General features: G+C 42.5%; 1 protein-coding gene across 1 annotated transcript in view; it reads right to left on the minus strand.

The window, feature by feature from the left end:
- Positions 1-10,469: 10,469 nt before the first annotated feature.
- Positions 10,470-15,918, minus strand: part of PRIM2 (DNA primase subunit 2) — a 106,280-nt gene continuing 100,831 nt past the window's right edge. The window contains exon 13 of the mRNA XM_087719168.1: positions 10,470-10,710. Within this exon, the coding sequence (XP_087575294.1) occupies positions 10,486-10,710 (225 nt within the window). The 3' untranslated portion in view covers positions 10,470-10,485. The remainder of the gene's footprint in view (positions 10,711-15,918) is intronic.

The raw sequence follows: 15,918 nt of genomic DNA on the forward strand, positions 1-15,918 counted from the left end.
CATTGTCATGGTGGTGTCATGTGACGTATCTTTTTCCCCCTTTGGTAAACCAGGCATGGGCGTGACCAGCAAGTGATGTATCTGGCCTGCGGGCCAGGAGTTTGACACCCCTGTGCTAGAAGGATGCTAGCTAAGTATTCTGACCCCCCTCCTCCGTCCAGTAACGAAAGCCGAGACAAACTTAATTAGAATGTCCTTTAATAGCAAGACCAGGATCTCGGTGGCTGAAAGCCAAGCAAACAAACAGATAAGGAACTTGGCAGCAAGTCCGACAAACCTTGGCAGCAATCCAGCCTGCCAAGTTAGTTACGTTCTCTTTAGTCAAAGTGTTGACTTCTGCAGAGGGGCGTGTCACCAGCAGTCTTTTTTATAGTCTGGAGAGGAGCCTAATGACCACCAGCTGAGCACAATTACCTCCTGTAATTGCGTAATTGCTCCTGACGCCGAGTAGCTCTTCAATGGCGTTCATCCAGGAACAACTCACTGCTGGTTTCTGGATCACTCTCCCTTGTCTCCTCCCCACTGGTCCAAGGCTCAGGCGCCACCTGGTGGCCAACCAGCCTCTCTGCGCCCTGCTCGGAGTCGGAACCCTGTCCAGGGTCCTCCACATCCTCCAGGGCCGACTCATAGGGCCCCTCGCTGTCGGAGTCTGGTGGCAGCTCCAACGGCTCCTGCTGGGCACAACACTAAGGCATGTAGACACATTAACTTTGATAACCTCTAACTTATTATAATAGTAAAAGACACACCTCTTTTGATAAGAAAGCTTATTAACATAAACATGTGATGTACATGAAGGAGGGTAAAGTGGAAACATCCAGTCAAAAGGAACATGTTTCAAAGAATCCAGCGCATGATGGTTAGGGTGTTAACTTCCTTAATCATAACTGTATACAATTTGTGCTTGTGTGTGTTGTTCGAGGTCTTGGTTCTTTTGCTGCTAAGACCCTTTTGCTGGAGTAGTCTAATAAAAGAAGCTGGAAAAGCCATTCCTCTGTTTTGGTGGTCTGTATTGGCTTTTGGGTACAGCAGTTGAATTAGCTCATTAAAACATTAAAGCCTTGTTTCTCCTCGCCAAATAGAACATCAGGCTTGAAAATTGTCCTGGGAGGCACTCTGGCTTCATTCAACGGTCCTGAGACCAAAGTCTCTTGACTTACTACTCAAGTAGGAAGAATAGTTACTCAAGTAGGAAAAAAATCAGTCTAAGTTCTCGCTGCTGTTCTTTTCAAGGTAGTTTACGGCTCACCGCTCTGTTCTAGTTTTGAAAACAAATTTTTTTCATTGTCCTTTTTATCTTCAATTCCCTTCCTCTGATGTGTCTTACCTTGTGTATCAGTCTATTAGCCTGATGCCTTTTTTTCCTTTAACTGAAGCAAGCTGGTTTTAAAGGCAACATTTGTCCCAAAGCACATTATAAGTAAGTAAGTAGGCAGGCAGGCAGGCAGGCAGGCAGGCAGGCAGGCAGGCAGGCAGGCAGGCAGGTAAGTAAGTAAGTAAGTAGCAATAGCAGACTTATATACCGCTTCATAGGGCTTTCAGCCCTCTCTAAGCGGTTTACAGAGTCAGCATATTGCCCCCAACAACAATCCAGGTCCTCATTTTACCCACCTCGGAAGGATGGAAGGCTGAGTCAACCCTGAGCCGGAGAGATTTGAACAGCCGAACTGCAGAACTGCAGTCATCTGAAGTAGCCTGCAGTGCTGCATTTAACCACTGCGCCACTTCGGCACAAGTAAGTAAGTAAGTAAGTAAGTAAGTAAGTAAGTAAGTAAGTAAATAAGTGACTATTTAGAATACCTTGTTGAAAAATGAAGGAATAATATTTTTGTTCGAATGTATGATGTACAAGGACAATAATGAACATAAGCATACTTGATAGTTGATTGGTGGGATTATACATAATTGAAAACAGTGATATACAAATATAAATGGTTGGTAAATCTCTTTCATATCGGGATATGTGATTATATAAAGGTATGTTGTTATTAAACAGACAATCAAGAATGTAAGGGAACTAGGTTTATTGAAAAAAATATTTAATTGTAATTGAATATACGTTGTACAAGGAAAGCGAGGTATTTAGTTATATTAGATGAAAAAGTTCTGATTGCAAATGTAACTGAGAATATGGATGCAAAAACACTTGTAACCAAACGACATGCTGTATGTAATGGATGAGATCCTTTTTTATATATATATTGGGTTTTTTATGTTTAAAAATAAAAAAACAGATTGCAAAAAAAGTAAAGAAAGAAAGAAAGAAAGAAAGAAAGAAAGAAAGAAAGAAAGAAAGAAAGAAAGAAAGAAAGAAAGAAAGAAAGAAAGAAAGAAAGAATAACATGGATTATTTTTAAATCAGCTAGTGCAGTGATGGCTAACCTTTTCTGGACCGAGTGCCCAAAATGCACTTGTGCACACCCGATTCCCCCACCCAAATGCAATGCACGTGCGGCCCCTGCGCACGCGTCCCTTCCCCGCACATGACCGTGTGCGCCCCCCCCAATGCACAGGTGACCCCCCATACACATACTCCACACACCCACGCGTAACCTATGCACGTGCCCTGCCCCCCCGTGCATACACACCAGAGATTCACAAAGACCAGCTGGCCAGCAGGAGGGCACGCACATGCGCGGCGGAGCTGAACTGGGTCACACATCGCGTGCCCACCTCTGGCACACATGCCATAGGTTCGCCATCACGAAGCTAGTGTTTTAAAAAAATAAATTTAATTTTAACAATTAAATTAAATATAAAACCCTGCTTTTCTAGTGGGGTTTTTTTCCCCCCTCGACACAGTAATTTTCTAGGACTCTAAATAGAGTTACATTTCTATATTAAAATTCTAGGAGAAGGGAAGGTAATCTGTGCCTCCCTGTATCCTGCTAAATTATAATTCTCGCCAGGCTCAGCTGGCAAAATTGATTCAAATTTCCTGTGATTTGCAGACTCCTGATAGGTAGCTAAGCTGCAAAAGCCTGCTAAGGAAAGGCAGTGGAAAAGGTTCCTGTGCTCATTGCATAATAAAACTTAATAATGTAGTATAAGAATTGCAGTCCGATGTATAAATGTAGATATTACAGTGCTTTGTTTACAGCTATAACAGCAGCAGGCAGAAAGTCTACTGAGATCCACTAGTAAATTGTCTAAAAACAGCAACTGTAATATGATTCTGTCTCCAAATTACAGTCCTGAAATGAAAAAGGTACAAGAACCATTAATTACTTTTGGGATTAGAAACAAAACTCCTGGCTTCAAAATTCTCTAATTCTAAATTGGATCTTAGGTGTACAGGGAACAAAAGTATGTAAGTCCTAGAAGTATGGCGATACTTACCTGAATAAAAATACATTATTAAAAAAAATAGTATGATATTTTGTGAGCCACCAAAAGTATTATTCATGCAGGAACTAACCAGCTACATAGCGTCACCAGGTTGACCTTGGGTGATCTTGAAAAGTGAAGCGGGATCAGAACTGATTATAACTTGGATGGGGACGGCCGGGGTTGAAGGCTGATCTTGGAAATTGAAAAGATGCTCTAGAACAGGGGTGTCAAACTGGATTTCTTCGAGGGCCAGATCAGCATTGTAGTTCTCCTCCGCTGGCTGGATGCTGCAATGCGCTCTACATGGGGCAGCCCTTGAAGAGCATTCGGAGACTTCAGCTCGTCCAGAATGCAGCCGCGCGAGCGATTGTGGGTGCACCTCGGTACACCCACGTTACACCTATCCTCCGCAAGCTGCACTGGTTACCGATTGGTCTCCGGATACGCTTCAAGGTGCTAGTCGTCACTTATAAAACCCTTCATGGTATTGGACCTGGGTACTTGAGAGACCACCTCCTGCCAATTGCCTCCCATAGACCCATCAGATCACACAGATTAGGCCTCCTCCGGGTTCCGTCTACCAGCCAATGCCATCTGGCTACTACCCAGGGGAGGGCCTTTTCTGTGGCAGCGCCAGCCCTTTGGAACGAGCTCCCCGCAGAGAATCAGACCCTCACCTCTCTCCAGGCCTTCCGAAAAGCCGTTAAAACCTGGCTGTGTCGGCAGGCCTGGGGTTGATGAGTTCCCTTCCCCTCTCGACAGGCATGGGTGTTGGTTATTTTAAAGGCTGTATTTGTAGTTCTTGTGTTTCCCTTCCCCTCTTGGGTTTGTGAGCCACCCTGAGTCCCGCTGGTAATAGGGCGGTATATAAATAAAATGAAACCTGAAACCTGGTGGGGTGTTGTTTTCGGCTGGCGGAGTGTTGCAGAAGGCCATGGAGGGTGAAAACGAGGGGGGGAGGCTGCACCCAGCCACAAGACCACCAAGCCACGCCTACCCAGCTGGTCATTAGGGCAGAGGACCGGTTGTTAAATTATTTAAATCCCACCACTGTTGTGAAGTATGAAAATTGGTCAAAAGTCATTATGATCACTAAAACAAATCGTTGTGAGTCAGACTACCTGTGCTTTTTAATTCTATACTTACAGTTTTTTAAATACCTCTGCTATAAATCCCAACAGTGTTCTCAGTATCAGATAGAGGGAACGGTTCACTGACAAATGCACGCTTGACAAAAGCGCGACCGTCAAAGCCGCAGTGAGAAAATCGCGAGTTTGAAATTGCGCCGACGAATGAGCGCAGAAGCGCGCCAACAACAGCGCGCCGACAAAAGTGCGCCTTCAACAAACAAGTAATAACAACCTAATAACCCTAACCCTAACCCTAATCCTAACCCTAATCCTAACCCTAAACCTAACCCTAAACCTAACCCTGAACCTAACCCTTACCTTAACTTAAATCGCGCTTTTGTCGGCGCGTTGTTGTGGGCACATTTATGACGTCACGGTTTTCTCACCGCACTTTTGTCGGCGCGCTTTTGTCATGCGGGCATTTGTCTGGTCACGAGAGGGAACAGGTGGTAACACCAAATTTAGTGGAACGCACGCAAGGAAAGCTCGTTCAGGTCCCATTGCAAAAAGAATATTTTTTCCCCGACTTAACCGTTCGATCCACTTGTTTTATCCCTTTACATTTCAGGTTGTTCTTTTACAGCATGGCTGTTTTTCTACGTTGTCTGTAAAATTTAACTTTCCTTTTTTTAAAAAAAAACAAAGGTTTTTACATGAAAGGTAGGTGGACAGGCACTTGCTTAAAGGGCAGGAACGGCATCTGTAATGGACAGATCGATTCTTGTTTTGAAATGATTGGCATTTTCAAAATGTTGAATCAATGAAAATAGCAAACATGACTATTAATGTCCTGACCATCTTTTTTTTTTAATATGGTGCCATAGCAGCTAGGAATTTATTCCACACGGTATTTTACCTTGGGGCAGAAGTGGGGCACACAAGCATTGTTTCTTTGTTCCAAATTTGTTCCGAAGCAGCCTAGCATGACTCACCAACTGCTCTATATTTGTTGTAAGAAAGATGTGTCAAACTTTGTCTGCTCTTGAGAGCAATAGATCCTGGGCTGTCATGTTCTAGGACGTCACCTTCAGGTAACAGGGTTCACCGACAAAACCGCGCTCGACTGAACCTCGCCCTGATACAGCATGGGTTGCACAGGTAAACCCACCAGGTTAGGTGGTCTTAATAGAATGGACCTTATAAATTCATTCTAGTTTGGCTTTTATTCCAGTGCCCTGGAGTCCCAAAGTTGACTTTTAGCTGCAGTGAACTTTCTCCCCAACTTCCTCATAAGTATTACAAATAGGGCTGAACAGTGTGGCAAGACTCTGTAAAGGAGGGGCACAGGAAGCCAGACGTGGGGGAGATATAGAACAGAGAAGTTGCAGAAAACTGTTGGTACGAAATCAGCTTTCCTGTTCTTGATACTTTTGTATGAATATCTGCTTTTGTATTTTTCCAAGATGTACTTCCCTGTTCTGAACAGGGGCTTTTACGTTTTGTATGAAAACGCCTCTTTAAACGCCCTCTGATTGACGAAGTTTGATTAAAGGTATAATATCACTGCACTGGGCATAGCCCGCCCAGTTCAGATTTTGGTGTGTGAACACACTGAACTCGATGCATCCAATAAACCTGTTTCTCTTCCTTCGTGGTCTCAAGTCCTGATCTTTCGTAGATCGGCCTTCCATCCTTCCGAGGTGGGTGAAATGAGGACCCAGACTGTGGGGGCAATATGCTGACTCTGTAAGCCACTTAGAGAGGGCTGAAAGCCCTATGAAGCGGTATCTAAGTCTAACTGCTATTGCTATTGCTATTCTTCTATCATTTAATCTCCTGGAATTATGAAGCCATGGAGAAATTGTGAATTAACAACAGATGAGACCGCTCAGAAGCAGCTTCATCCAAAATGCTTTTTCCTCTTATATAATTCTATTGAGCAGTTGAAAGAATAAGAAATGCATCTGTAACAAAAAAAGGGGGACCTCACGGAGCACCAAGGCAGTTGCCTTTTGATTAAACAGTATCTCCTCTCCCTGAAAAATTACTTCCTATCACCTCTATTTAAGATGAAAATGTTGATAGAGAAATTTGAAAGTGAAGAAGGCAAGAGCAGATGACAACAGCCACCCGCTTTAACACAACCCCCTTGCTCCTTCAATACGCAACTACAAAAGCACAACCTTTCTATTTAACCAGCACTATTCTTCCCACTAATAATGGACACTTCATGCTTTTATCAGTCCTAGAAAACTCAGTGCTGCGGTTTTCGCTGCAATTTTTTAAAAGTGCTGCCCTATTATCTGAATTTTTGGAAGCCACTCCAGTTTCCAAAGGAAAAGTATATGGCCCCTGCTTAGAAAAGGTTCCTTACCATGAAGGTTTTCAGTGCTGCAAAAGAACATTTTATATTGCTTTGTATCAGTTTAAATCTCTCCCAATTTAATCTGTATCTGGATATAGCTGCTCAAAGTGGGAGGTGGTGAGATCTGGGTCCCGGTTTAAGCATGAAAGGCTTAAGGTATGCCAGGTGGAAGGAATGTTGGACATGTTCACCACTTTCATCATTATTTGATAAAAATAATAAAGGCGGGATACCAATAAATAAATAAAAATAATACCAGAAGGTATAAGATCCAGTTTAACTTAATCTAATAGTTTACCTTTTTTTTCTCTTTTAAATAATATTACGTTTTGAGAAGCTGTAAGAAGCTCAACACATCACCAAGCAAGATTCCCTAGGTTAAGCTTAGATCTCCAAACTAAATCTTGTAGGGATGGGAGCAGTGGTGGGATTCAGCCGGTTCGCACCTATTCGGGAAAACCGGTTGTTAACTTTCTAAGCAGTTCGGAGAACCGGTTGTTGGAAGAAATCTCCTTTTGTTTTTCTCCACTTTACAGGGCTGATCCTGTAAGGAAGGCAGGAAGGAAACACTCTGGTGTTTTTTTCTAGCCTAATTTTGATTGACCTGCTTACAAAAACTGCCTCTCCGGTTAACCCTTATTCCATTGTAACAGCTAAGGCAAAGCGCCCATCAACCTGACTGATATTGAGTTGACCACGCCTACCCAGTCACATGACCACTGAGCCACGCCTACCCAGCTGGTCATTAGGGCAGAAATGATTGTTAAATTATTTGAATCCCACCACTGGATGGGATACATAGGAAGCCTGGCCCAAAAGAGACAGCATGCATTCGTCACGGAAGGTGACATCATGTCCAGAGAAATCTATTGATGGGATTGGCAAAACCCACCGACTAGAGCAGTGTTTCTCAACCTTGGTGACTTTAAGTCCTGTGGACTTCAACTCCCAGAATCCCCCAGCCAGCATAGCTGGCTGGGGAATTCTGGGAGTTGAAGTCCACAGGACTTAAAGTCTCCAAGGTTGAGAAACACTGGACTAGAGACTATTTTGGTCTGTCCGATTCACAGATGGCTACTTAGAAACCCAAAGAATATTTACAGTGATGGTGGTATCGTTTTCTTTTATACTCCTGTTGAGTGTTGATGCTCGGTTAAATAACTGGAACCATTAAACTCCATAAACCAAAAAAAAAAAAAAGCGAGTTCTTTAGAGAAGCTAAAAAATGATAGAAGCTCACAATTATGAAAGACATGCCTGTGTAACAGCTAGTGATTCGGAAGACAAAACTTTATAGCTTCATATTCAATTGAGGATTCACTGCTTTCAAACTCTTAAAATGCCATGAATTGGGAAGAATAGCAAATATATTGCTTTCCACAGCTTCTGAATACGTAACAAGGGCATAACCATTTCAGCATAGAGGAGGCCTGCACTAATGGCAATTCATTGAAGCATTACCTGGAAAATAATAGGATTACAACTTATACAGCAATTGAGATAATATAATTACTGTAAAAGCTAGAGGATCTCATTAATGGCTACAAGTCTATTGCATATATATGTGTGTGTGTGTGTGTGTGTGTGTGTGTGTGTGTTTTATTTGTGCTGATAAATAAATAAAGGGAGACTTTATTTATTTATCAGCACAAATAAAACACAAATATAACAAAGGCAACAGTAAAAATATTGGGTTTCTGTCGTGATGGACTCTTGTGATGAGCCGATTGACAGATAATGGAAGCAGTTAGCTTCCTCCCATAATTGGGGCTTACCAGGGGTTGTGACACTAAATATGTGTGTGTGTGTGTGTGTGTGTGTGTGTCTGTGTGTTATATTTGTGCTGATAAATAAATAAAGAGAGACTAGTATAGATCTATTTCAAGCTATTTAGCTCTCATCAGCCAGCCATACCCTTGTTGGGAATCGAACCTGTGCTCTATTGCCTTGTGACTTTAAATATATATATATATATATATATATATATATATATATATATATATATATATATATATATATATATATATATATATATATATATATATATATATATATATATATATATATATATATATATATATATATATATGTTATATTTATGCTGATAAATAAATAAAGGAAGACTAGTATAGATCTATTTCAAGCTATTTAGCTCTCATCAGCTAGCCATATCCTTACTGGGATTCGAACCTGTGCTCTATTGCCTCCCAGGCAGGGAGTTAACCATTTGAGCTACAGAGAACGACTCCTTTTATATATATATATATATGTGTGTGTGTGTGTGTGTGTGTGTGTGTGTGTGTGTGTGTGTGTGTGTGTGTTTTATTTGTGCTGATAAATAAAGGGAGACTAGTATAGATCTATTTCAAGCTATTTAGCTCTCATCAGCTAGCCATACCCTTACTGGGATTCGAACCTTTATCAGCACAAATAAAAAACACAAATATAACAAAGGCAACAGTAAAAATATTGGGTTTCTGTCGTGATGGACTCTTGTGACGAGCCGATTGACAGATGATGGAAGCAGTTAGCTTCCTCCCATAATTGGGGCTTACCAGGGGTTGTGACTCTAAATAAATAAATATATGTATGTATGTATGTATGTATGTATGTATGTATGTATAATTCAGTAGCAAAGATTTTTAAATTCCTGCACACACACACACACACACACACAAAGCCCACCACCAAGTTGTATACCTGAGACCTTACAGCTATCACAGACGTAGCTAATTAAAAAAAAACTTAATCCCATCAAGTTAATGGGGTTTCCTCCAATGTAAGTGGTTACAAGATTGAACCTTAGGCGGCATTTACTATTTCCCTTCAAGGTAATTTTAATGAGATTTCATTCATTCATTCTTGATTATGTAAAACTAATTTTATTTATTTGATTTGGTACTCTAATGTAAAGTGCCAAAACCGATCAATCTTGAAATTGGGACTTGCATCGTAAATATGTAGTCGTTTTCAGAGATGCAAAATCCATTTAAAAAATGTCTGATTTTCATAATTATACCAGGTTCCCCAAACACCCTTATCTATATTAGTGCGTAGCTCTACTTCTATTGTACCCAATTCATTGATGTTTCTGTTTTTTGTCATGTTTCACATAGACAACTTTCTTACAAAGAGGGATCATGGTCGGAACCTTAGAAGTAGGTATAAAGCTACTCCTTTTTAATTGTACAGGCTTTATTACGTAAGTTTAACAACGTGCCTTTAAAATCTTGTTTCCTTTTGAAACAAACTTTGCCGCTTGAAATCACAGGCAAGGAGATTTTGCATTTTAGGAGGAATTCATAAAGTAATCATGAATTGTTTATGATGCAATCGATCTTGCAGGAATGACCTAAACTGCATTATATATATATCCGCATTTCTCTATATTTCAAAACCACTTTTAGGAAGGAAAAAGACTCGGAGTTAAAAAGAGAATGAAATAGGCAACGCTTTATGATGGAAAGCCTACAATTCTAGCATTTGCCCATGGAAACACAGAAATGAGACCATTTTTATTGCTCAATCTCGCAACTGATTTTTGTGCTCACAAGAAAATGTCTGTTTTTCAAAACTTTTTCTATCGCGGGACTGTTCCACGCTTTCTTAGGTAGAAACGCAACTCCGCACATTTACAATGTCTTTTATAGGTCATTCACACAGCACCGCTTTGCAATATAGGAAGATAACAGGAAGCAAAGGGGAAAGTGATGGAATTGTTTAATCTTCAGCAAAATAATCCTCCAGCCCTTCCAGTTCCATTTCTTCTGTGGTACTTAAAGAGGAAGTCGTAGGTATATCTGCCTGGGTCCGGCCGCTGGGTTTCAGCTTGGAGCTTTCAAGCTGCTTTTCATCTTTTTTTATTTCTTTGTTGCTGCCAAGTAGCTGCTGACTTTCTATAAAGTACTGATTGGGGTGGCTCAGAGAAAAACCAATTTCTTTGACCTGTATAGGGGGAAAAAGGGGGGGGGGAAGGAGTATGTTCAGTTATTATATTCTGTAAAGTTTTAGGGTAAAAATTAAATTAGCTTGAATGAAAGAATGCCATTTTCAGCATCCTCTTTCCCCTGTTCCCTCCCCACGAATATTATTATTTTTTTTTTTTAAAGATAGCTAGAATCTGAAAACCCACTTATGTACAGGTGCTATGAAAATCTAGGTGAAATTATCTCTTCTTCTATTATTTTTAATGGTAACTTTTGCCAAGGTGGCGCAGTGGTTAGAGCGCTGTACTGCAGCCACTTCAGCTGACTGTTATCTGCAGTTCGGCAGTTCAAATCTCACCGGCTCAAGGTTGACTCAGCCTTCCATCCTTCCGAGGTGGGTAAAATGAGGACCCGGATTGTTGTTGGGGGCAATATGCTGATTCTGTAAACCGCTTAGAGAGGGCTGAAAGCCCTATGAAGCGGTATATACGTCAAACTGCTATTGCTATTTTCAGGAACTTTCTATTCCTGAAAAATCATACTGCATGTAAGTTTTCTTTAGAATGCGCACTGACTTTACAACATTGTTGAAATGTTGCAACAGTTCCATTTCAAAGGGTAGTTTGGCTAAATACTATAATTGGATTCAACCATGTCTTTCTATCAGTGGTATGAATGTAGTAGTAGACCAATCTGCACTTTTAGGATTTTCCAAAGCAGTATTGGGGTACGTATCAGGCAAAAAGAGAGAAAATCTGACTGCGTTCATAAACTATTGTTTTCCTGGCCTCCTCGAAATAGTTATTTCTTAAAGAGTCACTATTTGAGAGACACTACTTAAGAGTCAAAGCATATTTTCAGACAGGATTACCCGTGTTTTACTGCAAATCGGAGGAAAACTAAAAATTAAAATGGCAGACAAAAATATGGGGCTGGGCTGCACTGCAAAGCCGAGGTGGCGCAGTGGTTAGCGTGCAGTACTGGAGGCCACTTCAGCTGACTGTGATCTGCAGTTCGGCGGTTCAAATCTCACCAGCTCAAGGTCGACTCAGCCTTCCATCCTTCCGAGGTGGGTGAAATGAGGATCCGGACTGTGGGGGCAATGTGCTGACTCTGTAAACCGCTTAGAGAGGGCTGAAAGCCCTATGAAGCGGTATATAAGTCTAATAAATAAATAAAGGCAATTCATTTCTTACTTTTCTGTTTTTACAGATTATTTGATCATATACAAGCAGCAGCAACACAACTAAACCACATTCCCTGGTTATATATCCAGGTTCTTGTGACTCTTGTTGGTTCTTAATTTACAGTCCTGTACGATTTTTTTGGGGGGGGGGAAATGCCTCCTTTCTCCCTAGAAGCAGCAGATGAAAAACAAAGTTTCCTATAACTGGTTTTTAAAAAAAGGATTTGAAAGGAGCAAATCCCTTGGCTACTAAACAAATTGAAGATTTTTGTCAGTTCTTTTCCTGGTATTGCTCTGGGCAACTTTGTAAATTGTTGTGCATTGACTTTTCCCCCCCACTTTGGAACCAACCAAATCCTTTGGATTTATAATTTCCAGCTGATTCTGAATCCAACGTAACAGGCAGCCCACCGCGTGGATGCACAATTAAATCCAAGTTGCCATCTCCACTGCCTTAATGTCCAGCTGCCAATCTTTTTACTTTTAGAGAGAAACAAGCAACGAGACACTTCCTAGTTTAAAGCCTTCAAAGTCAAGAGATTGTTACTACCAAATATTTACAGTATTCTTCAACACAAAGGATATCTTGTACAGCAAGTCATTTTTAAACTGAAAAGAATGAAAAAGAACTAAAAAATTAGCCTTAGAGGATCAGGCCAAGACACATCTTAGTTCAGTATTGTCTTTTTCTTAGTGGCCGACCAAATGCCTCTGGGTTATTTCTTCAGTTTTTATCTGCCTTTATTTCTGATCAACTTAAGGCAGCGTAAATACCTATTGCCCCTGCCTCTTTCCCCTTCTCCACTTGCTCCGAGTTGAGAAAAAAAAAACTCAATGGCACATAATCACTCAGACATCATTTTATACATCTTGATCAGGTCTTCTCTCAATCTCCAGCTTGTCCAGAATGCAGCCGCGCGAGCGATCGTGGGTGCACCTCGGTTCACCCACGTAACACCTATCGTCCGCGAGCTGCACTGGCTGCCTATTGGTCTCCAGATACGCTTCAAGGCGCTAGTCGTCACTTATAAAGCCCTTCATGGTATTGGACCTGGGTACTTGAGAGACCGCCTGCTGCCAATCACCTCCACTAGACCGATTAGATCCCACAGATTAGGCCTCCTCCGAATTCCATCCGCCGGCCAGGGTCGACTGGCGACTACCCGGAGGAGAGCCTTCTCTGTGGCTGCTCCGACCCTCTGGAACGAACTCCCCGTGGAGATTCGAACCCTCACCACCCTCCAGGCCTTCCACAAAGCCCTTAAAACCTGGCTGTTCCGACAGGCCTGGGGCTAAAGAGCTGTTGCCCCCGTCTTGAATGGTATGACTGTTGTGTGTTTTAAATTATGCATTGTTATGTGTCGTTTTTTAATTTTTTGTCTGTATCCCCCTTCCCTGGTTTGAGTTGTGAGCCGCCCTGAGTCCCCCTCGGGGGAAAAGGGCAGCATATAAATATAATAAACAAACAAATAAACAAACAAATAAACAAATCTCTCATTTTTTAAGCAAAGAGACCCCAAGTTCTAGCCTTTCTCTTGTGGAAAGGGGTTCTTCTGATTGTTTAGATAACCCTTTTCTGCAATTTTGCCAATTCTTATTTCAAACTTGGCAACCAGAATTGCCAAGATGTAGATGTGCAAGAGCTTTGTATAACGGCGTTGCACTTGGTTTCCTAAACTTTTTCTAATAATCCTCAGGATAGACTCTGCCTTTTTTGTGGCACCATGAAGAGGGGTACCACATGACACGTGCACCCCACGCGTGTGCCCCACCCCCTGTGCTCCCTTGCCAATTGTGTGCCAGGGGTGAGTTCCTGCCAGTTCTAAACTCTTCTATAGAAGAGGTTCCACAAAGCTACTGTGCTGTTTAGAACCGGTTCCAGCTCCCTCCCCTCACCCGCCCATCCGCACATCATCAAGATGAAGAGCGAGAGGAGGAATTCTGGGAGTTGAAATCCACAAGTCTTAAAGCTGTCAAGTTTGAACATCCCTGGGGTTCTTTTCCCTAAAGGGTTAGGGGTGCGAGGGTCTTGTAACTTGACAGCTTTAAGACTTGCGTGCTTCAAATGCCAGAGTTTCTGAGCCAACATTTTGGTTGCTAAGCAAGAGCGTTGTTAAGTGAGTTTCACCACATTTTACAAGTTGGCCACGCCCACCCGGTCACATGGCTGGCAAGCCACTCCCACCCAGTCACATGGCTGACAAGCCACTCCCACAAAGCAGGCCACACCTACAGGAGAGGTTCTAAAAAAATTTGAAACCCACCACTGATGTGTGCGTGTTTCCTGCATGCGCCCTGTCCCCTGTACATGCACAGCAGGGACCCCAAAACCCGCTGGACAGCGGAAAGCGCGTGCACATGCACAGTGGAGGTGGGCTGGGGTGAAAGCTCGCGTGCCTGCAGAGAGGGCTCTGCATGCCACCTGTGGCACACACACCATAGGTTCGCCATCACGGGCCTAAAGAGTCACTTAAATATAATCTAATCTTCTACCACTACTACAACCACAAAGTTCTGCTGCACAAAGAAACTATTTGGGGGTCCTCCTGGATTCACAGCTGACACTGGAACACCATCTGTCGGCTGTGACCAGGGGAGCCTTTGCCCAGGTTCGCCTGGTGCATCAATTGCGGCCCTACTTGGATCGGGAGGCACTCCAGACCGTCATTCACGCCCTAGTCACCTCAAGTCTGGATTACTGCAACGCCCTCTACATGGGGCTACCCTTGAAAAGCGTTCGGAGACTGCAACTAGTCCAGAATGCAGCCGCGCGAGCGATATTGGGTGTATCTAGGTGCACCCTATCCTCACACCTATCCTCCGCGAGCTGCACTGGCTACCTATTGGTCTCCGGACGCAATTCAAGGTGTTGGTTATTACCTTTAAAGCCCTACATGGCTTAGGGCCAGCATACCTGCGAGACCGCCTACTGCCACACTCCTCCCAACGGCCGGTGAGATCCCACAGGGTGGGCCTCCTTCAGATGCCGTCAGCCAGACAATGTCGGCTGGCAGCCCCCCGGAGGAGAGCTTTCTCTGTGGCTGTCCCGACCCTTTGGAACAAACTACCCTCAGAAATCCGGACCTCACCCACTCTCATGGCCTTCAGAAAAGCTGTCAAGACCTGGCTATTCCGGCAGGCCTAGGGCTGTTGACCGCATTGTTGAGGTCCAGCCCCGACTGAAATGAATGTATCTGTGTTGTTTTAACTTGTCTATTTTATTTTTATTTTATTTTATCTTATTTTCTTTCCCCTCTCTATAAGCCGCCCGGAGTCCTCCGGGATTGGACAGCCTATAAATAAACTTAAACTTAAACTTAAAACCAAACACATTTAATGCCTATACTTAAAAAAACAAAAAAGCAAAGTAACCCCTCGCCCCCCCCAAACCTTCTAATACAGACTAACAAAGCAATAAAAGGACATTAGATTAAAAGCAGCTTCCTCTATTATTCACACCTTGTGTTTCATCTTCTAAAGCTAAACATTTTTGCAGATTCTGTTCAATCTGAACTGCACCCTTCATGTAAAACCTAGCATTCTTTCGGTGTTATACCACGGGGCTTCCAAAAAAAAAAAAAAGTTGAACTCGTGATGTTGAACCCGTGTGATCTTACGGCTTTAATCAAGAAGTTGCAGAATGGCAAGGTGATAATGAGGCAAGCTTGTTATTACACAAAGGCCATATGGAACGATTTCTTATTTATACACTTTCTCAAAGCATATTATTTGGTCAACGAAGAAGCTGAGGTTTGGCCACCGGAAAAAAGAGCCGAGGTGGCGCAGTGGTTAAATGCAGCACTGCAGGCTACTGCTAGATCAGCAGTTCAGCGGTTCAAATCTCACCGGCTCAGGGTTGACTCAGCCTTCCATCCTTCCGAGGTGGGTAAAATGAGGACCCAGATTGTTGTTGGGGGCAATATGCTGACTCTCTGTAAACCGCTTAGAGAGGGCTGAAAGCCCTATGAAGCGGTATATAAGTCTACTGCTATTGCTGCTATTGAAGAGCAAATCAGTCTTTCTTCTTTATAAATCATTAGA

Source organism: Thamnophis sirtalis, unplaced genomic scaffold (assembly GCF_051295495.1).
Source record: "Thamnophis sirtalis isolate CommonGarterSnake01/CBP01778 unplaced genomic scaffold, rThaSir2_p1.2 scaffold_6, whole genome shotgun sequence".
Classification (NCBI taxonomy): Eukaryota; Metazoa; Chordata; class Lepidosauria; order Squamata; family Natricidae; genus Thamnophis; species Thamnophis sirtalis.